Source organism: Emydura macquarii, unplaced genomic scaffold, assembly GCF_026122565.2.
Source record: "Emydura macquarii macquarii isolate MOO-44397 ecotype Brisbane River unplaced genomic scaffold, CSIRO-AGI_Emac_v2 contig_1348, whole genome shotgun sequence".
NCBI lineage: Eukaryota > Metazoa > Chordata > Testudines > Chelidae > Emydura > Emydura macquarii.
The window spans coordinates 23,799,929-23,827,363 of record NW_027131485.1 but is presented as its reverse complement, the minus strand read 5'-3'; the positions used below and the strand labels follow the sequence as shown (position 1 = coordinate 23,827,363).

The 27,435-nt window shown below is 51.0% G+C and overlaps 1 protein-coding gene and 1 long non-coding RNA gene across 2 annotated transcripts in view; both read left to right on the top strand.

Moving 5' to 3' along the window:
- Positions 1 to 27,435, top strand: part of LOC137155244 (ankyrin repeat and fibronectin type-III domain-containing protein 1-like) — a 508,614-nt gene that overhangs the window by 160,227 nt on the left and 320,952 nt on the right. Inside the window, exons 5-6 of the mRNA XM_067551451.1 lie at positions 10,832 to 11,025; positions 21,477 to 21,706. Of these exons, the coding sequence (XP_067407552.1) occupies positions 10,832 to 11,025; positions 21,477 to 21,706 (424 nt within the window). The remainder of the gene's footprint in view (positions 1 to 10,831; positions 11,026 to 21,476; positions 21,707 to 27,435) is intronic.
- Positions 6,104 to 8,447, top strand: LOC137155245 (uncharacterized). Its single transcript, XR_010920392.1, has 2 exons — positions 6,104 to 6,349; positions 6,774 to 8,447. It is a non-coding gene; the product is annotated as an uncharacterized lncRNA (long non-coding RNA).

Sequence of the window (27,435 nt, the reverse complement as noted above, 5' to 3'; positions counted from 1 at the left end):
AAGAACTCCAGAACTGTCTTCTGGAGGTGAGCCAGGAAGCTCGGGGTCGGGACCAGGGTGTTGAGCCGGTGCCAGAGCATGGACAGGACTAGCTGGTTGAGCACCAATGCCCTCCCCGAAGGGACCTCTCTGTCCATCAGTCCTGTCCATCTCCGCAGCTGCGCAGATACCCTGCCCTCTAAATCTTGCCAGTTCTCCGCCAGGGAGGGATGGGTGGCAGAAAGGTAAATGCCCAGATAGAGCAGAGGACCCGTGCTCCACCGGATGGCTTGAAGCATGGGTGGGAGGGAGCTCGTCTGCCACCCAGCCCCTAACATCAGGCCAGAGCTCTTGGCCCAGTTGACCCAGGTGGAAGAGGCTGCCGAGTAGATGGCCAGGCAAGCCTCCAGCTGCGCCAGGTCGCCTGGGTCCTGGACCGCAAGGAGCACGTTGTCGGCATACGCTGACAGAACCAGCCTCAGCTCTGGCTCACAGAGCACCAACCCCAACAGCCTCTGGCATAGGAGACAGAGGAAGGGCTCGATGGCCAGAGCGTACAGCTGGCCCAACAGTGGGCAGCCTTGACCCACTCCTTGCCCAAAGCTGACCAGTTCGGTCAGGGTCCAGTTGAGCTTGACCAGGCACTCCATGGAAGCGTACAGCACCCGGAGAAAACCCACAAAGCGGGGCCTGAAGCCGAACGCCTGCAGGGTGCCCAGGAGATACCCGTGGTCCATCCTGTCGAATGCCTTCTCCTGGTCCAGGTACAGGAGTGCGAACTACAGACCATCCCTACACTCAAGCTCCAGAGGGTCCCAGACCAGGTAGAGATTATCGAAGATGGTGCAGCCCAGGACAGTGTAGGTCTGGTCGGGATGGACCACATCCTGCAGCATGGACCCCAGCCTCAGCGAGATGGCCTTGGGTTTTATAGTTTGCGCCGAGGAGCGAGACGGAACGCCAGTTCCGAAGGTTGCGGAGGTGTCCCCCTTCTTGGGCAGCAGGGCGAGCACGGCTCGCCTGCATGAGAGGGGGAGCACTCTGCTGTCCTTGGACTCGGCCCAGACGGTGGCGAGATCTGGACCGAGGACGTCCCAGAATGCGCGGTAGAACTCCTCGGTCAGCCCGTCCATGCCCAGGGATTTGTTTGTGGGCATGAGGCAGAGGGCTTTCGAGAACTCGGCCAGAGTGAGAGGTAGCTCCAGCTGGTCCTGGTCATCCACGCCGACCATGGGAAGTTCATTCCAGAGCAACCTGCAGGCAGTGGCTTCGGTCGGATCCGGGGAGAAAAGGCTAGCATAGAAGACCCGGGCCCTTCCGCGCATCTCCACCGGATCCGTGAGGAGGGCGCTGTCCTCCGCTAGAAGGCAGGTGACGTGCTTCCGGGCCCCCTTCCTTTTCTCCAGGGCGTAGAAGAAGCGGGAGCCGCGATACATCTCCCAAAGGAGACGGATGCGGGAACGAACAAAGGCACTCTGAGCCCAAAGGTCTTCGAGGGCCCGGAGCTCCTCCCACTTCTCCCGGCACGCTCCACAGGGGGATGGATCCTCGGGGCTGGTGGCTAGACGCCTCTCCAGTTCTGAGATCTCCTGCTCCAGCTGCTCTATCCTTGCATCCCTCCGCCCCCTGGCCCCCCAGGTGTAGTTGTGGCAGAAGAACCGGGCGCGCATCTTCCCCACATCCCACCAGCGCCACGCCGAGGGAAAGGCGCGCCTCTGATCCCGCCAGGCCAGCCAGAACTCCCAGAAGGACGCCACGAAGCCCATGTCCTCTAGCAGGCTGTTAAAGTGCCAATAGGCTGGCCCCGGCCTCCCCACAGTGAGAGAGGCCATCACGGTCACCATGTGGTGACCCGAGAACGGGGCCGGCTGTACGCCGGAGGAGTGGGCCCGTGAGAGATGGTGACAGGAGAGGTAGATGTTGTCCAACTGGGAGTGGCTCAACCAGTTTTCCCTCACCTGGACGAAGGTGAAGGTGATGGCATTGTCCGGGTGGTTGTCATGCCAGACGTCCACCAGGGAGTGATGGTCTAGTATCTCCTGCAGGATGTCCACGGCGGCCTGGCAGTGCTCAGTCCCCGTGCGGTCTCGTTCCTTGAGGGTGGTGGTAAAGTCGCCGCCCAGGACCAGACATTTGTGAGGATCCAAGATGCTGAGGAAGGCGGACGCCTGCTGGAAAATCCGCACCTGCTCTGGGCCCGCAGTTGGGGTGTTGTTGACAAGTTTCAACTCCAGCCCCTCCATGCAAACCTGGAGGTGCAGCAGGAGGCCCGGCACAACCTCAGTGACCCCCAGCACCTTGGGTTGCAGGTCAGGGAGAACAGGGTGGCCACTCTGCCTGCACAGGCAGAGAGGTGACTAAGGAACACCCTGTCCCCCCACTCCAGCTGCCAGCTGGCCTCGGCAGCTGGATCCATGTGGGTCTCCTGCAGGAATGCCACAGAGTACCCCTCCTCCCGAAGAAAGGAGAGCACCTGGCTCCTGCGGAGACCTGTCCTACAGCCCCTGGTATTTAAGGTTGCAAAGGTTGCAATTATGAGGAGGGCTGGGAGGGATCCTTGTGGGGTGGAGCGCTAGCGGTCCCTGTTGGGCTACGCAGCAACCCATGGCTGGTCCCGAAAGTCATCAGGGCTTCACAGAAGCCGTGGATCCGCTGGCAGGCCGTAGCGTCCTGCCACCTGGTCCCTTTTCCCTCCTTCATAGTGGCCCTCACGGCCTGGGGGTGAAGTCCCCCCAGTGCTGTAGGGCAAGCTGCACCTGGTTCTGGGCACCACGTGTGTCCCGGAGGAAGGCACACAGCTCATTGCGCAGCATGTCGCGGGGGTCGTCCTCCAGCTTGGCCCCCACCGCAGCCCCACAGCCGGTTGGGACGGGCAAGAGGGGTGGCAGTGGACGGAAAACAGCAGCCCCCAGCGGGCGGGGAGAGGTGAAGGCAAAGGTCACTCCCTGGCAGCACGCAAGGGGGAAGGAGAAAACTCCAGGGGTGGCAGAGGCACAGGTGGTGGGGGGAGGCGGGGACAGGTCAGGGGTGGGGGCGGGAGCCAGAGGGGGATGGGGAGCAGGGAGGGGGTGGGGCAGGGGAAGGGTCAGGACTAGGGGCAGGAGAGGGGGTAGGGCCAGGAGCGGGGGGGGCGGCGGGCGGGAGGAGATCTGCGGCCCCAGCAACCGGGCCAGTGGGGTGCAGTGCCTCCTGATCGGGGCCGGGGGCTAGAGAGGCAGGCAGGGTGGGGGTATCTGCCATAGGCCAGGCGCGGGAGTCTCAGTGCCTATGGCCCTGGACCCCCTGCAGGGACAGCCGGCCTGGCACCCTCAGATGAGGGGAGGGGCGGCCATCCCACAGGAGGGAAGGGGGCGCCTGGTGGCCCGGAGCCTGTCCGCTTGGCCACAAGGGCTGTGGTGGCGGCGATGGGGGTGCTGCTGTCTGTTGGCCAGCCGGAGGGGTTCCCTGGGGACAGGAGCAGGGGCAGCAGCCTGGGAAGGGAGGGAGAGGAGGGGAAAGGGAGGTTCGGTGCTGCCCACATCAAGGCCCTTCATGCGGGGGGGGGTCATCCACCCCCTGGCAGGCTGAGGTCAGACCCAGGGCATCTATCTCTTCAAGCAGAGTTGATATATTTCTCCCCCCCCCCCCCCCCAAACGAAGTCCTCCCCGGTGGTGGCCGAGGAAGCAGTAACTCTGGCACCAGCGAGGGGTTCGGATGACAAAGGGGCGGGAGGGCTTCTGGCCGGGGACTCCCTGAGAAGGGACTCCAGGAGGGAGATGGTGCGGCCCACATCTGCCGCCACGGCTTCCTTGTTGGGTGTTGCCCCTGGGCTCCGGCAGGGGGCACGGCTGAAGGCCCGGCTCCAGCAGCCCCCTTCATGGTCTTGCAGGGGCTCCCTCCCCTCTCGGTGATGAGGGGGAGGGGGTGCTGGGATCCAGCCTTGCGCTTGCCGCGCTTGCCCTGCACGAGCACCCAGCCCCCCAAGGGCAAGAGTGCAGGGGTTGGGGCTTGGGAAGGCAGGGGCGGGGGAAAGGGGAAGGAGAGGCCTCCTCCCCCAGAGGCAAACCCCCTCCCTCTCCTCCGCAGACCCCGCTGGCGGAGGCACCCCTGGGGCCTGAGCAGAGGTGATGGCCCACGACAGAGGAGTAGGGGCAGCCACAGGGACCGGATGGCTACAGTTGCCGCTATTGGCCTGGTTGGTGCCCTCGTGGGTCTCAGGGTTCCCAGGCTCCTCTCCTTGCTGGGCCAGGGGGTAGTCCCTCTGGACGAGCCCCATCGCCCGGCAGAGATAGCACCGGGCCTCCCTTGTTGAGTAGTGGACCCGGTACCGGGCCCCTTGATGGGGCACCAGAAATGACCTCTCGAGCGCCTCTTCACCATGTGTCGGTGGTGGCAGCTGAAGCTGCACCTGCTGGCGGAACGAGAGGATGTGGTGGAGGGTAGGGTCCTTGCAGCCAAGGGGAAGTGGGCTGATGGTGGACAGGGGCTTCCCCAGGGTGGAGAGGAGGACTACCCATACGCGCAGGTCCTCCAAGGGCTCCACAGGGACATGGGCTTGGCGGTGGAGGGCGTCCATCTCCACCACCTCCTGGGCAGCGGCCTCAGATGCCAGGAAGAACACCGCCTTCCCGTACATCTTGGAGGCCGCCACCACGGCCGTGGGCCCCACCACCCGCGCCATCACCCGCATGTAGGCAAGGCAGGCACCAAGAGGCAACGGACCCCGTGCTTCCTGGTGAGGGGGGAAAGGGGCCCCGGCCCCCAGGGATGGTGCCGGAGGCGGCAGTCAGTGTTGGTGACGAGGCGGCAAGCAGGCAGCCCGCAGCCACTTGGGCATACGCCTTGGGAGCGGCGCCGCCCCCAGAGCTGGTGGAAGGGACAGCAGGAGAGGGTAGAGGGCGAGGGGCCCCGCCACGGGAGGCATTGCCCTTGTCTTTCTCCCCCCCTCCTCCCTCAACCCAGCTGAAGGTGTGCCCCTCGGAGCAGTGGGGGCAGGAGCCATGACAGCAGTAGAGTCCCCGCAGCCCTACTCAAGTCTTCCACCACCGGTGCTCTGGGACTGATGCCCCATGGCTCAGCAGCGGTAGCAAGGCCAGTTGCCACAGGTGGGGATGGACTGTTGGGGTAAGAGGGAGGGGCGGGAGCATCCGGGAAGGGTTTCCTTGCCCCAGGCACACTCCCCATCCTGGGAGAGGGGAGAAGTGGGTTGTGGGGGGGCAGTAAGGAAGGGAGGAGGAAAGTGGGGGAAGTGGGGAGGGGAGCGGAGGGAAGGGGGGGGAGGGCAACCGCTCCTCCCCGCGAGGCTGAGAGCAGGGGAGGAGGGCACCAGCACAAGAGAAGATGGGGAGGCCAAACCAGGTGAGGGTACAGGGGCGATGCACTCACCAGCCCTAAATGGAAACCTGGCTCCTCCGGCTGCAACGGGAGGGTGGGGGGCAGGGGTTAAACTAATGGAGGGGAGGGCAGTGTGCAGGGCGGGCAACTAAAAAGGGGGGTGGGGGTCAATTAAATGAGGGCCATAAGCACTGCTGGGGCAGGAGCACGGGGGCTGGGGCAAGGGGAAGCAGCAGCAGCAGCAGGCAGGGGAGGGGAGGGGAGGGGACATGGGGCTGAAGCCGGGGTGGGAAGTCTCCGGGGCAAACTGCTGAAGCCAGGCAGGGCAGGCAACAAACCAACGCAGGGGTAGGGCAGACAAACAGACCAGCAGGGAGGCCAAAGCAAGGAGGGTGGGGCAAACAAACCATAGGGAAGGGGACAGTCAGCAGGGGCATCTACAGGGAAGGCAGGGCAGAGAAGGGGAAGGGCAGGGGTGTCCCCAGGCAGTGGGCTGGAGGGGGGGGGGCAGCAGCAGGGAAGGGGCACGCCCAGCAGGAGCAGTGGGAGGAAGCAGCTGGCCTGGAAAGGCCCTTCTGCAGGTGGTGGAGGGGCCGTTCACTCACCCTCTCCCTTCTGGCCGGGGGGGGCGCAAGCAGGCCGGCAGGGCCTCCAAGCAGCAGCAGCAGCTCTAGCAGCCCTCCAAAAGGGTAGACCAGGGCTGGTATGTGAGCCCTAGAATGCTAACGGCCCTTTTCCCTGCAGGCAGAGGAGTGGTTACTGCAGGTCAATTAGACACACCTGGACCCAATTAAGGTATACTCCAGGTATACTTAAACCCTGCCTTCCCTAAAGGGCAGAGGGGGAAACAGAGGAGGAAGAGAGAAAGGAGCTGCCACCATGTTTTAGTAGCTGGAGAAGAGACTCCCCTGGACTAAGAGGCAGTGCTTCTCTACTGCTGGAGAAGCAGAGAAGGAAAGACCCTAGCCCCAGCCTGCAGGAAGGACCGGTGTTTCTCCAATCCTCCAGGGCTTTACTACCACCATCTCTATAGCCCTGAGAAGGAGCCATGGCAAGGTACCTCCCTGGGTCATATACATGGACTGGGACTACCTGCCCCTCCCCCGTGGGGTTGAAGGACACCCCACAGGCCTGAAATAAGGCTTGCACCAAATGCTCCATGTGAGAGGTGCTGAGGGGAAGAGACAAAAGACTTGTCCAGGTTGGGGCAGCGTTACCACAGGCCCCGCTGCCAAAGGAGACTGTTGCCTATAGGTGAGACCAAAGGGGGTTGCTATACCACACTACACCCCCCCCCCCCCCCCCCCCCCCCAAAAAAAAAAAAAAAAAAAAGGGGTGCATTCTTAACTTGTTTGCTAACCTTGGTTAAAATAGCCATGAAGACACAGCAGCTCAGCTTTTAACTCATCAGCTAACCTTTTTTAATTGTTGGGGTAGACATACCTGTATTTGCAGCTGCTCCCTCTGTTCACATCCCTAGATAACAAGTGTGATTCTTGTCTCAGACCCATCTGAATATGGTGCAAGTCCGTTCCCGTCAGTGGGTCGGCTCCTGATTGGCTCTGCTGAGAGGGAAGTCCGAAGGAGGCTGCAAGAGGGAGAGCAGACATGAGCTGAAGAAACACAGCTTGTCCTTGAGATTAATATAAAAGAGAAGCTGAGAACTGGTGATGTGGATAGAAAATGGCTCCCTTCTCTTCCCCTCCCCGAGCAAACTTGCATCTTTACAATTTCTTCTCTTTGGATTGTTTGGGTGGGAGGGGGGAGAGGTGAAAATGTTAAAGTACAAAGTGCTCTTCGATAGAGCTCTGGGAAATCACTGAAATCGATGGGCCGTTTATCGAGGCCTATTGTGTAACTAGCCTGTTTTGCTGTATTTTTGCGGTTGCTGAATTTTTTCCCAGGGTAAGAGGGAGGTTTCTCTTTCTCTCTTTGCACAGTGGCTTTAGTGCAAGATAAGACCAAAATCAGAAGCTTGAGTTAAGCAGGAAAGCATTTTCTATGGGAGATGTGTATATGCAAAAGCTTCAGCCAATCTTGCAAAGTGCTGACTGGGCTTAACGCCTATTTACGTCAATGGGAGTGGAGGGCACTCAGCACCTTATAAGGGGGGACTCAGCATCTCTCCGGAGCTGGCCCAACCTTCTTTTAGCTGACATTAATCTTCTCCCTATTATACCTTCCCCTTTCTTAGTCCCACTTGGCTTCTTTGCATTATAGCAAAGGGATTGTGCAGTTGCTGGAAAAAGTCAGCTGCTGGGGATGCCCAGACTCTAATGGCGCTTACAGAATGTGCAGTGACTTTTTAGACACGCTGAATACTAAAATCCCCCAAATCCTGAGGTTCAGCAGGCCTGGACCCAGAACCAACACTGCATTATCTGCTGCCCAGATGAAGTGCTGGATTTTTGGAAATCCTCGGGGCTGCTGCCAATTGCTGAAGCTGCATTCTCATTTACATGGCAGTACTAAAAGCGTGATGCTATTCTGTACATGGCAGTGTGCGGTTTTAGGATTATTCTGATGCACCTTCCAGGTCAGATTTCTTTGCAAGTAAAAAGATTGTGGACTAGATCCTCCACCTGTGTAAATGGACAGAGTTCTTTTGACTTACATGGACCCTGCCCAGTTTTACCCCAACTGAGCATGTGGCCCTGTTTACCTAACTTGCAGGGGATGTCTACGCAGCAGTCCGGAGGTGTGATCGCAGCACCTGTAGACATACCTGAGCTAGCTTTGATCTAGCTAGGAGTATACTGCAGGCACACCTCCCAATTGCAGTGCTGACATGTCCCCAATCCTGCAAACTCACCTTGGAATCTGGGCCTCCAGCTGCATGCTTCCCTGCTTGTGTGCTGTACTGACTGGTGAGGCAGTGCAGGCCCAGGTGTAACTAATTGTCCTCTGTAGGCGGAGGTTTTTCTGTTGATTAAGGGCTTATCTTCACTGCCATGTTAGCCTGAGGTATACCTTGAGTTTTGCCCCTGGCCCTGATTACTTACAGGGAGCAGATCTGTTGCTTTTCAGAACAGGAGCATTTTTTAGCTCTTGAAGGATGACTCAATGGGATTCGGAAGATGGCCTTGGTTGAATGCTGTGAAAGGAGTATTGCATGTTATGCAGTGCCCATGACAGCCCTGTGTCTGGAATTCCTGAGAGCTTTTTATCCACACTTGCATAGTTACAGTTCTATACTCCCCGATCCTGATCCATGGAGTTTGGATATGGGGGGATGGTGGAGCCCTCTGCAGGAGAAGTGCTTCCCTGGGAGAATGAAATGGAATTGTTGCTGGGGGGAGTGGCTCACCTGTCCTCCCTCTTCTCCACTCCACCAGGGTTTCCGTCACCTTGTGCTAGCGGGCTAATAAGCTACTTCTGTAGCTCGTGATCTATTCCAGTGGCTGTCTGTGTGCTGTATCTTGCACTAGTTCAGTTGTGCTGGAATTGATGCGGTTGCTATTGGGTTCTTGGCTGATCCACACCTGCAGGCAGAAGGATTTTTCCACCCTTATCAAACCTGCATTATAAGCTTTTCCTTCAATCAAAAAGCGAAACAGCAGCTATGTATAGGCTCTAATAGAGTTGATAATGGCTTTTCTACTTGCACTTTGCACCCTCATCGGGGTCTGTACTAATGGGATGTGGCAGCGCTGATAACCCACAGCATCCTCGCCTGTCTTGTGTTAGGAAGCAGACACAGATTCCCTTAGCTGTGATTTCCTATGCCGAAGCAGTGTTAATTGACAGTTATTAGTAAGGCTGGCAGAGCCTATATGGGGGATGGTGAGTCCACAAGGCAGGTGTATTTCTGGGGATTTAATTTTTTTGTCCAGATTTAAAACAAAAATAAGGTTCTGGTTGCGGAATATATAGGAGGAAATGAAGAACAAAAGTTATAATTCGTTGCTTGCAGCTGGGCACATTAAAAATTGCTACTCCAGGGTGGGAAGTCTCCCTTCTCCACCCTCAGTGAGATTCATCTCATGGTGGAGTTATGGGCACACCTAGCTGTGAGCATCTAAAACGCTAACACCTTTCTGTGGTTGAATCCCAAGACATAAACTTGTGCATTTAAAAGCACGGAGATGTAAATGCAAGACTGTTGAATGTCTTAAAATCTAAAACATCAGGACAGAATATGTTCGTTTAGCAAAGCAGTATGTTAGTTTGCAACCCCTTTGTCTTGTACCAGCAATGTGTGTTACAAAGAGAGGCATTTTATGAAATAAAACAGAGAATTAACGTTCTGACTTTTTTAATGTGTTAATTTCCAGTTTGAAGGTAAGTGAAGTACCGAGGATAATGTTTAGGACAGGCAGGCTGCTGCTGTGCAAAGCTACAGCTGGATCTGTACACCTCAGCTGTCCCCTTCAGCTCTATTGCTACTGCAGCTCGCAGCATCTCCATTGCAGATAGTAGCTCAGTGGTAGTTCTGTGAAGCAGACAAACATGCACTCTGAACTATATGCAGATTGAATTAATTTCACTCTGCTCTTAAGCCACATTTGCACTCTGGCTTCTCCAGGAAAAGATTTGTATATTAGGGCCTGATTCAAAGCCCACTGAAGTCAAGGGAAAGACTTCCCTTGACTTCAGACCAGGCTCTGGGCACAAATGCTACCTATGCCTAATATGCCGCTCCCAGTGTCTGATAAATTAATATCCTGCAGAATTTAATGTAGCATTTTGCAGCTCCCCTCTGGCCATGGTGGTGTTACTTGCCCATAAATTACATCTAACGCCAGCACAAATCAGGGACTGCAGTCACATTTGCAAAAAGGGAAAAAAAAATGGGCAAACCTCTGAGTGTCTGGAGCTTTCATCTGAATAAGAATGTACAAATGTGGATGCTCATCTGAAATCCATCCAAACTTTTGTTTTTTGGGGAGTGGTGTGAGGGGGTCCCTAGATTCTTTCTGTGATATTTCTGGGGTTTCTTGGTTGGGCTAGGAGCATGAAAAGGACATTGTCTCATGGGACATTTGTTATTGGATGAAACAAGGAAATGTAGCAATGTTGGGGGAGATGGTTAAAACAAACCATGCATACCCTCCTTTCCTCCCCAGTTTTTTCAGCCTCCAAAAATTGTGTGTGTCTCTCTCAGATTTCAGAGGTGGGTTTTGAGTGAGTCCTTCTCCCCAAAACAGTTCACACATCTCTAATCCCAAACTCTGTGTTTCTGTATTTGGTTAGTTTTGATTATCCTGTAATTGGGGGGTGTGGGTGGCATGCAATAGAATGGATAACAACTATTTGCCTTTATATGAATTGTGATTTACATCTCAAGTTACAGCCCTGAAGTGAAACACATTGATAAGGAGAGGAAGGGGAAGATGCTTGGCTAAGATATCCGTGACACTCTTGGCTTGCAGAGCTGGATGGGGGGAACTAACACACCTGGTGATTGTCAGCTCCAGTGACAATAATGGTTTGCACTAGAGTATCCGACTGAGATGTGACCCTGCTCCACTCACCTGAGAAAATGGCAATATACATGGATTTTGTTTCCTACCTTTTTTTTTTTTTTTTTTCTTAAAGATCGCTGGATAGAAAACTGCAGAGGCCTGTCCTGGGAAAGTCCCGGACCCTTCCCAGCATTCCTCAGTCCCCTGTGCTAAGCAGGGTTCCTCTCTTGGATTCAAAATTGTACAGGGCGGAGATGCCAGAGCAGAAGCAGTACAAGAACCACTCTGCCTCAGACTGTCAGAAAGGGTGCACAGTGCCATCTGCTGGTGAGTTTCAGTAAATGTCGATGGGTCTGCATTTCATGTGTTTGCATATTTCTGTGTCTGGAAAGTATTTAAAATCCTAACAAATGTGCTTCCCAAAACCCTTTCAAAGAAGCCACTTGAAGAAACCAGCCAGCAAGGGATTTATCACACTAAAAATCAGTCACCCTTGTTGCTTTGTCCATTCCTTAGCGCACCTTTCAGTCTACACAGACAACTTCCCCACCCCCTGTTGTGGTGGTAGAAATGCACTGAAATCTAAAAACCAAATAAGAGGCTTAGTGACTTGGTAATGGATATCAGAGCCTTTTGCCTCTGGGTCAGTGGATCAGCGACAGCCTGAGTCAGAAGGGACCACAGGAAAAGTCACCACCATCTGATGAGTCTTTGCCCTTGCAAAGTGAAATGGGGTGTCAGTCGCATTCCTAGTGGACTAAATGTCACAACAAACATCGCTGTGGTTGGAACTAATTGGTGTCTTTCTCAGCAGCCTTGGCAGAGAAACAAGCCTCTCCCCTCAAGGGAATAGGCTGAGGTGGCACTAGCAAATTTGCCATTGCAAACGTCAGCCAGGTTTGGAATGCACCTTGGCCTTTGTCTACACTGAGGATTATGTCATATTCTCCCATTGTTGAGCTAATACTAGTGAAGCTCCACCAATGCTAGCAACAGTTGGAGCCCTAGCATAGGATGGCCACTGTGTTGTCTAACCCTGCTCAGACCTTGCAGGTCTAGTGGTAAAAATGCTGGTAGTTAGCGTATACTGATGCTCTCAGCATTGCTAATGCTGGTGGAGTTGCACTGGGGCAACTACAGTGATGGGAGAATTTGATAAAAACATCATTGTAGACAAGTCTTTGCTTTTCCAGCATTGCCAGTCCTGCACTAACTGGAACCTAGATAAAACAGTTCACTCCCCCAGCCTGCTTCAATTTCTAAAATACATAATCCCTACTGCCAGGCTTCTGCAAACTACACAACGGAATATTTTCTCAAACCCTGGTTCCGTTTTTAGGCTCTGAACTCTGCATTTCTCTCACGGGCATTGCTAATTCCCCATATAGTTGTGTGCAAATAGACGCTCATAAATGGCATTATTCCCTCAGTTCTCCTGAGTATACAGAAACTGGGGCTCGTGGTATCACTGTTCATGTTTAGGCTGTGCTCCCCTACTGACTTCTGCCATGGAAGCAGAGATTCCAACACCCAAGTCTTCCACTCAGACCCTCCAATCTGTAAATTCTCCCTGGGATGGTGGTACCTGGAGGAAAACTTGGGAGAGGGCACAGGTGTCCATGTCCGTAGCTAAGGGTTGATGACAGTGAAATGATCCTCATGAGGACTCCGTGCTCCCAGGTGGAAAATAAAGTCACTTGCAGAGTGGACCGGAGAGTAGTTTGCTTTGCTTTGCCAGTCCTCAGGATGTCATCAGTCACCAACTGGCACTTGTTTACAAGCACAGACTTGTGGCTTAGCTGGATTAATGGTCTTTGCTGGGAGACCGCTGTGAGGAAAGTGAAGCATCTAGCAGGAGTCATTTGTGTACAAGAGAGTGTCAGCCAGCCAGGCTGGAGCACCATGAAGAGCATGAGGACATTTAGCCCTTTGGAGACTCCAGCTAGTGCAGAATGCTGCAGCACAAAGCCTACCACGAGGCCAGCACACCTCCCCTCCCCTCTGTAAAGACTCATAGCCTCAAAGGTCAGTAGGGACCAATATGATCATCTAGTCTGACCTCCTGCACAACGCAGGCTACGGAACCTCACTCACCCACTCCTATAATAAACCTCTAATCTATAACTGAGTTATTAAAGTCCTCAAATCATGGTTCAAAGACTTTAAGGTACAGAGAATCCACCAGCAAGTGAGCCATGCCCCAAGTTGCAGAGGAAGGCAAAAGACCCCCAGAGCGTTCGCCAATCTGCCCTGGGAGAAAATTCCTTCCCGACCCCAAATATGGTGATCAGTTAAACCCTGAGCATGTGGGCAAGACTCACCAGCCAGACACCCCAGAAACAATTGTCTGTAATAACTCAGAACCCACACATCTAACATCCCTTCACAGGCCATTGGCATATCTACCACCAATAGTCAAAGATCAGTCAATTGCCAGACTAGGCTGTCCCATCATATCATCCCCTCCATAAATTTATCAAGCTCAGTTTTGAAGCCAGCTAGGTTTTTTTGCCCCCGCTGCTTTCCTTGAAAGGCTGTTCTAGAACTTCACTCCTCTGACGGTTAGAAACCTGCATTTATTTCAAGTCTAGACTGCCTGTTAGCCAGTTTATATCCTTTAGTTCCTGTGTCCGCATTGACACTGAACTTAAATAATTCCTCTCCCTCCCTGGTATTTATCCCTCTGATGTATTTCTAGAGAGCAATCATATCTCCCCTCAGCCTTTTTTTGGTTAGGCTAAGCAAGCCAAACTCGAGGAGTCTCCTCTCATAAGGCAGGTTTTTCCATTCCGCGGATCATCCTAGTAGCCCTTCTCTGCACCTGTCCCAGTCTGAATTCAGCTTTCTTAAACATGGGGGACATGTAGGCCGGCTCCCCATAGAATCCCATCAAGTTCAAGGCCCTTATCTTCAAGAAGTTCATGGGCCTAGCCCAAGGATATGTAAAGGATTCCCTAAAAGTCCGGGGTGAGGACCATTGGCAGCAGCTTCCCTCCTGAGGTCCAGTAGAACTCTCTGCCACAAGGTAAAGTCTGTCAGAGCTTTCTTGGTTGTTGCTCTGAGACTGTGGAACAAACTCTCACTGGCATGAGGGACTATCACAAACATCATCCCCTTTCTCTTGAACTGCCAGGCACACTTCTTCCAAACACTCCACTGCACATGGAATCCCCTCCCCGCCCCCAATTGGTCAGGTCTCTCTCTGCACTGTGGGAAGACACTCAGTTATTCCAGTGATGACATGGCTTTTCATCCCACCATCGTATAGACTAGAACGGAGTGAGACTTCTATAGCAAATCCCTTTAGTTAATGTATTGAGAGCTGTAATATTTGAATCAGATTGTTTTGGTTTTTTGGGGGGACTTCTTGGCACCCAGTGGGGAAACAGCTAATTAGGTACCCATTGAGCCCGGAAAGGTGCAATAGTAATGAGCAAAAAGAGAGAAATTTCCCTTTGTGCTGACTGGCTTCTTGGTACGCCAATCTAGAACCACAATTTGGCAAGGTTAACAGTTAATAAATTGGCCCTGAGAGCTCCTTTTATCCACTGATATCCGAGTGCTCGCAGAGTCCCTCACAGTACAGCACTCCCATAGCTGGGCTAGTATCATTATCTCCTTTTTAGAGATGGGGAAATTAAGACACCCAGAGATTTAAGTGACCTGTCCAGGGTCTCTCAGAGCCATCGCTGGAAATGGGAATGGAACCGAAGAGCCCTGGCTCAGCCTCTTGCTTTGACCCCTGGGTAACACCACCTGCTTGAATGATTTAGATCATTTGGTCTTGCTTGTGTCTTATTAGCTCAATCAGTTTGAAGTTTTCTAGAGAAGAATTCCCCGAGATAACTGACTTGCTGAAGCAGCCACCAGAAGTGTCCCACAGCATGCAAAAACGCAGTCTGGTGGGTTGGCTTGTCAGGAAGCCCCTAGTTCACCTTGGCTGTGAAGAATCTCACAGAGACATGGCAGGACAGTATCACTTCCTAGTCCAATGGCATGCTCCATTATTCTTTGGCCAGCCAGAGTATTCCCCCCTCAGACTGCCAGTGGTTCCAGCTTTTGGAGTCAGTGCCTGGGATGAAGAAGAGAAAGTGGCTGTGCCCTAAGGAGATCTCTGGGAGGTGATGTCTGACTCCAAACATGTCTCACTCAGACAGTCTTGGCTGGAGACAATTGATGCCCTGCCAGAAGGCCTCAAGGAGGGCAAATGGAGTAGGGCACCTGGTTCCATCAAAGAGTGAACAAGTTAAACCAAGACGGCAGGCCGGACAGAGCTGCAGAATCATCTCAATACCAAGAAACGGCCAGAGAGCCTTCCTGCTGTTGAAAAGCAACTTCCTTTTTTAGTGTAGCACATGAGGCAGTTGACTTTCCTGCTGGGCCAGCTTTGGGCTTTGTATGGATCCATTTTTGTTCACCTTCCTTTCCATTAAGTTGTAAAGTTTCATCTACTGAGGCCTTGTCAAGGGGAGTAAGAGAGAGCTATGACAAGCGCTGGCTGCGCTCCACACCTCCAGCCGTTGGGCTAGCTGGGAAATTCCTCATGGCTGTGAGGAGTGGAATATAGCAGGATGCAGACATGGGCAAACAGTTGTTGTTAGAACAGGGGGTCATGGCAACTCTAGCCTTGTTCAAATGATTATCCCCCTGGCATCACATTCTGTAGCGCTCTGCTAGATTTCACACTCCCGGTAACCTGCCTGTCTCTGAGGAATGAGTCTCCTTTCTCTTGGACCTTCCTTGTCTTTGCTTCTTGTCCCTGAGTCCTTGGAAGGAAATTGTTTTTTGTCTTGGTGTTTTTCCTCAGTTCTGCCATGGCAGGGGACTGTCTCTAAACACTGTCAAGGTGGCTGTCTCCATTTTGTATGTCTAACCCCACAGAATTTACACTTCCACGCTTTGCAGCTCCCCCCCGCCTTATACGGGGAGGGAGCCATAGTCATTCCTTAGCTCTTCCCTTGACTCTTAATGTCAAGTCCTGGTGGGAGCTCAATCTTTTGGAGGTGCCAATCCTGCTAGGCTCTTCCTTTGCGTTGCAGTGGTGTGCGGAGATTTAAGGTAGAGATGCCCTTGCAGGTTTTGACTGGAACCAGCAGAATTGCCTCAATAAACCTGTGAGCTTGTCTGCGTTGCGCCACAGTGCAGGCTACGGCGATGTGAATTGCAGAGTGCACCAAAATGGTGTGCTGTACCTGCAGTGTGTGTGAATGGAAAGGTACCTTGTTCACATTAATGTAGTTCTTTTTTAAACTGAACTATGTTAATGCGAACTAGGCACTGGTTAGTTCCTATCAGCGGCACTCACCCAGGGCAGATAGAGCGCAGCGTTCTGGTGTGCTCTACAGTTCATGCCCTCCCTGCCTGTATTCTGCATTGTGGCACAGTGTAGACATAGCCGATGTTTCCTCTTCCCGATGAATCCAATAACAATCTCTTTCCTGGTCCAATGATCCAGGCCCTGATTCTGATTCATAGAATCATAGAAGATTATGTCTGGAAGGGACCTCAGGAGGTGTCTAGTCCAACCCCTGCTCAAAGCAGGACCAACCTTGAGTAAATCATCCCAGCCAGGGCTTTGTCAAGCCGGGCCTAAAAACCTCTAAGGATGGAGATTCCACCACCTCCCTAGGTAACTCATTCCAGTGCTTCACCACCCTCCTACTGAAAAAGCTTTTCCTAATATCCAACCTAGACCTCCCCCACTGCAACCTGAGACTACTGCTCCTTGTTCTGTCATCTGCCACCACTGAGAACAAACTAGCTCCATACTCCCTGGAACCCCCCCTTCAGGTAGTTGAAGGTTGCTATCAAATCCCCCCTCATTCCTCTCTTATTCAGACTAAATAAGCCTAGTTCCCTCAGCCTCTCCTCATAAATCATGTGCCTCAGTCCCCTAATCATTTTTCTTGCCCTCTGTTGGACTCTCTCCAATTTGTCCACATTCTTCAGGGGGCGGGGGTGCGCAAAACTGGACACAATGCTCCAGATGTGGCCTCACCAATGCTGAATAGAGGGGAATAATCACTTCCCTCGATCTGCTGGCAATGCTCCTACTAATGCAGCCCAATATGCTATTAGTCTTCTTGGCAACAAGGGCACACTGTTGACTCAGATCCAGCTACTTACCCACTGTAACCCCCAGGCCCTTTTCTGCAGAACTGCTGCCTAGTCTGTAGCAGTGCATGGGATTCTTCCGACCTAAGTGCAGGGCTCTGCACTTGTCCTTGTTAAAACTCATCAGATTTCTTTTGGCCCAATCCTCCAATTTGTCTAGATCACTCTGTATCCTATCCCTACCCTCCAAGGTATCTACCGTTCCCGCCAGCTTAGTGTCATCTGCAAACTTGCTGAGGGTGCAATCCACCCCATTCTTCAGATCATTAATAAAGATGTTGAACAAAACTGGCTGCAGCACTGACCTCTGAAGCACTCCGCTTGTGACTGGCTGCTAACTAGACATTGAGCCATTGACCACTACCCGTTAAGCCTTACAATCCAGCCAAATTTTTGTCCACCCATAGTCCATTCATCCAACCAATCTTCCGTAACTTGCTGGTAAGAATACTGTGGGAGATTGAGACCATATCAAAAGCTTTGCTTACACTACTGTAGATAAGGAGCAGCTTGATCAAGCTCAGTGGTGACAGCAGATTGAGACCTTCCCCACCCAACCCCCTGTGTGTCCACATCTTGGCTGGAGGGTTGGGGGATGAAGTGGCTGTATGCCAGGTGTACGCACCTCTGAGTGGTAGAACCTTGGCTGGGTGGGGAAATAATCTTGACTCAAATAAAGAGGTGGCGCAGATTTTTTTCCCCAGTAGAATGAGGGGAACTGGGAAGGAGACACAATTCCATCCCTGGGCAGCTGCTTGCTGTCTCTTACACAGGGCATGTAGCAAAGGCTCCGTGGAGTAAAACCTATGTAAAACTGGAGTAAATGAGACCAGAGGCAGATCTTTAAGTATATGCCATTTGAACCCATTTCCCTGCTCTTTGGAACATGAGCACACAGGACTTTCTCTGCAATGGACATATTTTAGTGGATCTTGACTTATTTTTTGTAACCCTCCCTTTTCCTCTTTACAGCCCGGTTAGAGTCCCTGAAATTAGCAAAGGTTGGTGTAAGTCACCAGAATCAATTACTTGAAATTGGAGTGTTCTGAAGCAGCAGACGCCAGCAGTCAGGGCACAGATGAGGAATTGAGTAACAGGGTGTCCTGCAAGCTCACTTTAGGGGCACACGACTTGGCTGCAAGACGGGCTGCAAGTGATTCATCAATGGTGGTGTGGAAAGGAGTGGAGAGTGTGCCTGACAGCATTGTGTCACTTGTTATACTAGTCACCTTGCCTCCCCACACATCTTTGAAAAGGACCGATAACTATGGAAGGAGACTAGCGGGACCAGATGTCCTGATTTTATAGGGACAGTCCTGATATTCAGGGCTTTATCTTGCATAGAAGCATATTAGCCCCCATCCCATCCCAATTTTTCACACTTGCTATCTGGTCACCCTGAAGGAGACCCAGGCTAGCTCTGACTTCTGTGTTTGGCTGGGGTGGAGAGATGAAATTGTTGGTGTCTGCCTTAAAAAAATGAGACTTTTCTTTTTGTCTCCTTAGCTTGATTGTTTTGTCATGCCATTTCCTATTCCTCTCTCAGAACAATGTTATCATACAGTGGCTGCCTGAATCCGGGCTTGGATTGATGTGTTTGTGCATTGACTAATCACTGCTCTCAAACAGGAGTTCCTGCATTGTATGAGTTGACATTAGAAAAGGTGCAGCAGTAGCTTATTAAATTTAAAATGGGGGTAAAAAAATTAAATGTATTGCTCTTCAGCTTGTTTCTTTGTTAATATTTTAACCTCCCTCCCCAAACATCCCTTCTTAAAGTTGTGTTTCTGGTTGTGTGCTCTAATTCAGTGGCGGGGCTCTGCACAGTGTGTGCTGTCTTTCTACTTTAAACAAGACTAGGGGTTTAGGGAACACGGTTGCTTGTTACAATAGACACCAGAATAGCCAGACCCAGCATTGGGTGGCGACAGATTTTAGTATATCCTCTCTCTCATGCTGCTAGCTTCATATAAAACTCCCACAGTTAAGTAAGCAACAATCCAATTTGTTGCCATTTTGTGGCTGGTTTTCACCTTAGGGTCCCATCTTCTGTTAGTATTGGAAGCAATTTGCCCCTAGTCCTGGCCTTTATAAGGTCAAGAGCACTGTTGGTCGAAGGCTTTGGAGTCTCCAAAGAGGAAATATGAATGATCTTTGCATTAGAGATGAGTGACAGGAGGAGAATTTCTGATGGAGAAAAATTCTGCAAAACTCCTGTTCATATTTCATGCCTAATAACTGATGACTTTATTTTTATGGGAATTGAGCAAGTTTTATTTTTTAGTTATTATTAAGTAAACAATTTTGGTTTGGGTTGGGAAAAATGGGTGATGGGATGCAGAGAAAAATCACTGTTTGCCAAATATAAAAAGGCAAAATTGGCCAGAAAATACCTGTGATGACCAACCTGCTTAGATCATAATGGTATGGTGATATTATAGAGGCATTTAACATCATGTTTTGTTACTTACTTTTTAATAGGCTTGACTATTTCATTGCAAGAAAAAAGGATCTACTCTTGTTTGTTTTCCAAATTTGTTTTTCTCTGTGCCAGGCTTTCTCTTTTTCACCATGTCCCAGAACTGGGGTTCCAGAGCATGGTCTGTTCCAGATCAGAACTTTTCTGTCCTCTTCTGTTCTTGGTTTAATGTGATAGCAGTAAAAAGAACTTTGTGATCCAGTATCTAGGTTACAGAATGGAATCAGAGACCTGGGTTCTAGTCCACTTTGATAACTGTCTCACTCTATAACCTTGACCGATCATATATGGCTTGGTTTTCAGAGGTGTAGAGTGCCTGCGGCCCCCATTGAAATAGTTACGCTCGCTGTGCTTCATGCTCCCCACCTATAAAATCAGGTTTAATAACTGTTATCCTCTGTAAAGCAAAATTCTGGTTGTAGGATTTTTTTTCTCTTTACCAGCAGTTCCTGTAACAGTGGCAGATAATATGGAATGACTTACAGCTATGGAAAATGAAAAATAAGTTACAAGTGTCTGCTTTCTTTATCAGGAATTCCTTTAAATGGGCTAATGCTGAGAATTAAACTGTTACACTCAGGTGAAGGTTTGTGTGTTAGGATTTCAGGGGGCCCCATGCTAGGCCATAGTGGAACAGTCCTTGCCATGAAGAGATTAGTCTAAAGCTATGGCTCTTCAAAGAGCTACACACATGCTGAACTTCCATTCTGTTCAGGTTCTTACACCATGCCCACCACTGCAGTAGCTAAGGGTGGGACTATTCACCCTGCATGGCTTAAGCCTTTATAGGATCAGGGCCTAGGTAAACAAAACAAATGAAGGTAGGTGAACGGGAGTAGTAGTATCTGATGTATGCAGTGTATCTGTAGCTGTCTCAGTCCCAGGATGTCAGAGAAACACGGTGGGTGAGCTAATATCTTTTATTGGACCAGCTTCTGTTGGTGAGAGAGAGACAGAGCTCTTCTGCAGGGCTGGGAAAGGCACTCCCAGCATCACAGCAAAATGCAATGTGGAACAGATGGTTTAGCATAACTAGTTAAATTCATTACTTTCTATAACAGAGACACTGGATTTCTGGCTGCTTATAACAATCTGTAACCCACTAACCTCTCTTTGTCCTATGACTGCAGAGGTTTTAATGGGCCACATGACCTAAAATAGTCCCTTACAGCATGTGCTAACTACATATGCTAAACAATCTGTTCCACCTTGCATTTTGCCGTGACGCTTGGAGTACCTTGCCCAGACATGAAGAAGAGCTCTGGATAGCTGTAAAGCTTGTCTCCCTCTCCAACAGAAATTGGTCAATAAAAGATATTTCCTCACTCACCTTGTCCGTCTAATGTTATCCAAGGCATACAGAGGCTAAGTGATTTGTCCAAGGTGTCACGGTGAAAGCCAGGTCTCCCAAGTCTAGGTCTAGTGCTTTAACTACAAGACCATCCCTCCTCTCCTTTCTGTTAGGGAATACACTGCACAAAGCCTTAGTAAACATGCTGCAGGGAATCATCCTTTACTGGGGTGGGGTGGAGAATGACTTTTTTTTTTTCCCCATCTCTGATTTCTGTCACTATAAATTTCTGCAACAAAGTGCTATATGACAGTGGCTTTATTGTTGTTTGCTTTCTTGGGGGCTGAGAGTGAGCGGCATCCTCCAAAGCACCGTACATGGCTCCCTTCTGACTTATGGGGAGCTGGTACCTCAGCGTGGTGCTACAAATGACGTAGGGGGAGATTGACCCTGACCAGAAAGCCTTATGAGTGGGACATAGGCAGACAGCGTAGACCAGGCACGGGCTCCTCCGTACTGGGCTGGAACAATTTGTATAGTGGGGGTGCAGGGAGCCATTGAACCAAACTGTAAACCCTGAATATGATGGAATCCGCTTCAAGCCAAGGAGTGCGGCAGCATCCCTTCACCTCAGCATCTGTGATCGAGAGTCCGTAAGGTTTGGTATATTTATAATTATTACTATTTCTTTGTTTCCTGCTGGATTGGCCGTGATCTCGAGTTTCCATTACAAATCCAATGTGTGCCCCATCTGTGCTCTGCCCATGTCCCCAAATCTTGCTGTCTTTTGCAGTGCCTTGGTGAGGAAGGGAGAGTCAGCTGAGTTGTGGGAGCGCCACACCTTCCCACTCCCTGCCCCCTTCTAAGGCTGGATTTCTGTCTCCCTTCCTACAGGGGAGGCATGGCGGCTGGAAGACGACTGTGTGGAGCCTCCTGGGGATACCGCTTCCCGGCCCCAGCTCTGCACTGCCGTGGACGAGGCCCCTTTCAGTCACTTCCGGACGCGCTCCTTCTACATGAGGAAAAGCTTGTCTGTCGATAACCACCTGAGCTCCCTCAGTTACTCTATCCACCCATCGGAGACGAAGGCTGATCGTGTCAAAACCAAGCTCAGGAGGCAGTTTGTGAGTACCCGATGGGAGGGGCTGGTCCTGGGGGTGTCACCCGCCCCCTGCCTTTCCAATTTCCTTCTCTTGAAGGTTGTCTGCACACGTGCACACTATAATAGAAAATGAGAGCCTGAGACATGAGGCCTAGTATAACAGGCCTGGTATGGGGTCTGAGGCCTGAACTAAAATAGTAGACAAGCCTCACTGATACAAAGCAAAAGTTAGCAAGAGTCAGGCCCTGCTACAAAACATGCCTGCTTGTAAGTTCACAGAATCTGGCAAGACTAGAGCTGGCATTGCAAAAAGACACACATTCCTAAGAAGCGCTAGGCACAAGATAGGCAAACACATTCCAGAAAGGTGGTACCAGAACACCCCAATACCAAGTATGTAGAAGCACACTCCCCAAAGATAAGAACACACTAATCCCTCTGAAAGATAAGGTCAGGATGACAGTGTGATGGATGGAGATGATGTTTTGATCAAACCAACATGTACAAGGTCAAGGGTGGTAGCTAATCACATCAGAGGGGCAACACGTAACTTGTTTGTATCAATATAAAAGAAAGTCTCAGAGGCTGTGTCTTTGGCCAGCCTAGTGGGGACTGGAGAGTCCCGCCACTCACTGAGCTGGGTCCATTGTCATGGGCATACACATCTTAGTATCCTTCTGCCATGTGCTATTACTGTGCTTCGTCGACACTAAACCTGGCCAGGTGCCTTCGCCACTGAATCTGGGGTCTGCCACTGATGGAGGTCTGCTGTGCCTGCTATCTGCGCAGAGCTGGGATAGCACACTGACAGAACACACTCACAGCTGTTGCCTGACAACACACACACTCTCAAAACCAGTGACATGCCGGGTGGTTATTTTTATTCAAAACATTTAAAAAAAAGAGTTTGGCTCCCTAGCCTGCTCAAACAGATGGCAGCATCATCCTGAGTTTGGCAAAATCACGCCAAAAAACCTGTTTGTCTCGTTTGTCAGGTTTTTAAACCAGCACTCATCCCCCCACTGTTAAAAGAAAAGCTTCACAAGCCTTGTGAAGTAGCATCAGAGAGAGCTCCTGCTTAGGCTGGGTAATGCAGTGTGCTCACATACTGCCTTTTCACCTCCGGACACTGCAGTTCAAATCCTGATTTTCTGTTTTAGGCCTCCAGTGAAAATGGGTATGTGATCTCATCCCAGTCTTTAATCTGCATCAGGCAGTCTGGCCTTGTTGAGAGAGTCTGCTTAAAAAGGGATCCAGGCCTAGAATAATGGCAGGGGCAGCAGGTCAGAACTGAAAGGAGGAGGAGATAGCAGGAAGATAGAAATGCCCAGAGGGTGTGTTATCTGAGCTGTGCATGCTCCTAGCACTGGAATAGCAGAGCGTGGTGCTGAGGGTGGAGGGATGGGGTTAGGAGTGAAGAGCGCTGGTAGAGCTGTATAGGAGGCCAGATCACAGGAATAGGAGGTAGTGCTGCAGGCTGGGAGAGAGGCACTTTTTCAGATCTAGGCAGGCCCGCTGATGGGGGCGCAAAGGAGGCAATTGCCCCAGGACCCGACGATTTGAAAAGGGGCCTGGGCCATGGGCAGCGGGGTGAAAGCTTCCCCTCGGGGAGGCTAGCTCCCCATCCCACCTCTTCCGCCCGTGGCCCCTTCACAGTACACCCCTACTCTGCGCCAGGCCCTGCCCCTACTCCGCTCGCTGTGATGCTGCCACATCCCTCTCTACCAGCTCCCCTTCCACTTGGTGCCCCCCTCTCTTCCCTAGCCCCCTTTCCCTGCTTGGCCTCCCCGCTCATGGGCGTGCATCCCTCCTCGCCTCCCCTGCTCACCTCTCCCACTACTGCTTGTTATGTCCCTCTTCCCCCCCTCCCTGCTCAGCCCCTCCAGCTGCTGCTCATCACCTGGGGGAAGGTGGAAGTGTGGAAGAGAGGAGAGGGATCGGTCCCAGCAGGGAAGGGGGCAGAGCTTGGGGCAGATTGTGGCGGGGCCGCAGGCAGAAGGGGTGGGGCTGCAGACAGAGGAGATGGGGAGGGATTGTTCTGCCCTGAGGCCCAGAATTCCTGTTGGTGGGCTTGGATGTAGACATGTGTCTGGGACTGTCCTAGCATTGGGTGTGCTGCTGCTAGGTGTATTGGCAGAGCTACGTGACAGCCCGGTGAGGCCTGAGCTGCATGGCTGCTTGTGTGCATGGAGCTGGCACGTGACCTATCTCTGCAATGCCAGTCTCGGGTTAGTGTCGCTATTGACTGACTTCCATAAGCAATAAATTAACTCCCTCTAAAAGGGGTCTTGGGGGTGGGAAGCTGGGAGCTGCTTTTATCATTTGAAGACTAGGACCAGCAGAGAGAGAGCAACCTCTCTGCCCCACCACTCCCAAGTAACATTAGCATTAGCTTTGCTTTTGACTTGGCATTGGCGGCAGCTGGTCTGCACCCACCTGCATCACAGGGGTGGGGGGAGAACTTAGCACTTTGCCTTGGCGTGATCTTCCTAAGAGTGATTACAGGAGGACCTAGAGCAGCACCAGCCAGGATATGAGGTGGTTAGTGCAAGTTTTCTGTTTAAAGTTTAATGGACTTGCTTCTTTTCTTTCTGAGAGATACCTGATATAGACACTGATACGGCCACTGATACAGCCATCTCCCTGCCTATTACCGGCCTCGGGGTTGTAATGAGGGGCTCGGGTGACCCTGCATTGAAACTCAACACTGTTTAAGCTGGCGTTGTTGTGGGTAGGACAATAGTGGGAATGAACATGAAACTTGGAAGGGGGCTGCCGTGCACCTATCCAAGTTGAGGGCTGAGAGACTGAGCTAGAGAGAGCAGAACGCTGCTCAGCACCTGTGATAGAGTGACTTTTGTTGTTTCACCCCTGGTGGTTTTCAGAGTCTCTTGTTGCAGCAGGGGGCTTGGTCATTTTTCTTCGCCTCTAGCCAAAAGGAAGAGCTGCTCTGTATGGTAACAGTCCTGATCTTGCTTCTGTTCTTCCGCCGACGAGCATGTTTTCTTGGGAACTGCTTTTATAACCTCATTTCTTTGGGGCCATCTACAGTCACCTCTTGCTTGGAAGCATTCCTGAGAGATCCCATCAGAGGATTTTTTCCTCCCAGCTGTGTGCGCTCATCTCTGCTGCATTGCATGTGTTTGGAGGGGCAGTAAATTATGATTTCTCCTTCATTTCGTGGGATGATAATTCTGACTTTAACTGGGGGTTGTTGCTGTTTATGTGTGGCGATAAAGGTGGATGCCTGCAGTGAATTTTTATGGATGCCGGTTAAGATCCCAGTGCTGTGAATGACAAGCAATAAACCAAGTCACTGGGTTTTGCTGTTTTAGAGATAGGAACCGGCTGAAACCAGCTACTGTGGGCATCAGCATAAACAACACAAGGTATCTTAGCAGTAACTGTAAAGACATGCTTAGCGGGAGATCATTCTGCTTTGGGGTAAGAAATGGAATCTCTTTTCTCTGCCAACTCCTTTGTCCTTTCAGCCCTAGCAGCAGTCTGACTCTGGCTGTGTGCACACAGCAGAGTCTGAGAGAAAGAAAAGTGATTGTAAAGAGACTGATACGGAAATATTGGTGGCTTTTCCTGCATCAGAGGCACCTTTTGCTTTTCTGGATCAGGTGAGTTTACCCAGAACAAAGCACAGTGCCTGCTGCATTAGCAATGAGAGGAATAAGGGCAGTAGGGCTGCGATACTTGGCCAAACGTGGGCAAGGAATATTAAACAAACTCTTTTAAAAGTCTCTGGGATAGAGATTCCTCTCGGCCCTTGGTCTTGTTCTTCCTGGCTTATGACAAGCAGGTAGCGCTCTGGAGCTCTTGACTATGAAAATATTGAAGTGCCTCACAACAGGGTGGCCTGTGTTTCTGATGAGATGTGACACATGCCAGTGCCCTTGACCATCTGTTCCTTCCTGCCTTTCACTGATGGTTCTGTCTCTGTAGCCTACCAGGTGGTGGCCAATGCCAGAGGCAGAACACCAGCCCAGATGGGCGATGGTCTAAGGCAGTATGGCACATCCGGGATGCATTCATTTTTTTTATTACACTTTCTGGAACCCGCTGTTAGGTTGTTTTTTTTTTTTTTTTTTCCCTATTGAAAGATTTTTTCCCCCCTTTAAAATTAGCTCAAACTGCTTGTTCTGAAAAGAAAAGTGAGAACTGGAGTTTGTTCCTTTTATACCATGAGCCGCTGTGCTCCTTGCTCTGTAGTGCAGTGGGGTTTTTTGTGCTCCTATTTTCTTAAGAAGAGTTTGGCCAAGAAGGCTTTAAAAATAAATCCATGCTGTATAAGCAGGCTAATTTTCAAAAGTGGTGAGCATCCTTAATTCCCGTTGAAACCTCAGATTTAGAGATTCAGATTTAGTGATTGGGGCACTAGCCCAGGATTTCAGATCTGGGATCAATTCCCTGCTCTGCCACAGCCTTCCTGTGTGACTTTGGACAAGGCACTTAGCCTCTCTGTGCTTCAGTTCCCCGCTCTGTACAGTGGGATTGTGAGGATAAATACATTAAAGACTGACGCACATTGAGACTGCTGAGCTGTGCTATAGATGAGCTGGTTGGTGGCCTACTTCTGAAAACCTTGTCGCGCCCCCCCCAGTGTTCCAATGGTAAAGGGTAGATTCTTCTTCCCTCACCTGCTCTGGGCCAAGGTCACGAAATGCTCCATAGCACTAGACACAATGGAAGAACTCTTACCTGGTGCACACACATCTCTGGTGAGACAACGTAGCTGTCAGTTCAGTTCTCACCTCTTACCCTGCATTCAGTTGTAGGGTTTCATCTTGCCCATTGAAGTCAATGGGATCTTTTCCTTTAATTTCAAAGGAAGCAGGATCTGGCCCGTAAAGCTCTGTGGTGAGCCAACATAGCCGATTAGCATTGTCCATCCAGGAATGTTTTAGAATTTCGCCGGGTATTTTTTTCACGTTATTTCCTTTCTGAATTGCTTACTATCCAAAATGTGTATTGCGACAGGCTGTGATCTCAATGGATCTCACTGGTGAAGTAGGGTCACCCTGCCTGTGGGAATGCTTGAATGGGGAATGTCAGAGGAAATCCAGGTCCTGCAGGAAATGGTGGTGTTCTTCATCAGCCCAGATCCAGTGGCTCAGTGTGGTGCGAGGAGGTGCTGTGCAGCTGGCACGCCATCTTTCAAAGGAGAAGTAAAGGACCTGACAGCTGGCAATAGACTGGGATGCCTTTAAGTATTTTGGAAGAATAGTTAGGCCTGATGTTAGGTGCAAATTCCAATCAAGGTTCACTGATTACATTATCTATCTACAATTGTCTCACAAACTATCCATGGTGTTGTCTTCACTTTCTGTTCCAAACTGTTGTGTTGTGTTGCTGTGTGATGTTAATAGCTGCTGTGTCCCACCTTAGCAGAGGCTGCATTTCCGTGGTAGGTGCAGTGATTCCACATCTGTATGGTCTATGCTCTGCTCCATGGTGTAGAGGAACCATACAACTATCAGATGATATGAGATGGGTTTGATTTTTCTGTGATGGCACTTCTTAGTAAAGTCTCCCATCAAAACTTGATCGAGTTTTCAGTGCTGCTACTGCTATCAGGTTTTTAATGTTTAATTGTTGACTTTCATTCTTTTTAATATTGAAAATCAGCATGAAAAGCCTCTGCCTCATGATGCAGTTGCTTCCATTTCTATCTCACGGAAGTAGCGGAGATCCTGGCACGGTGACTCAGGTTAGGCTCTGCCAGTGTTGCTTGAGAATGAGCTA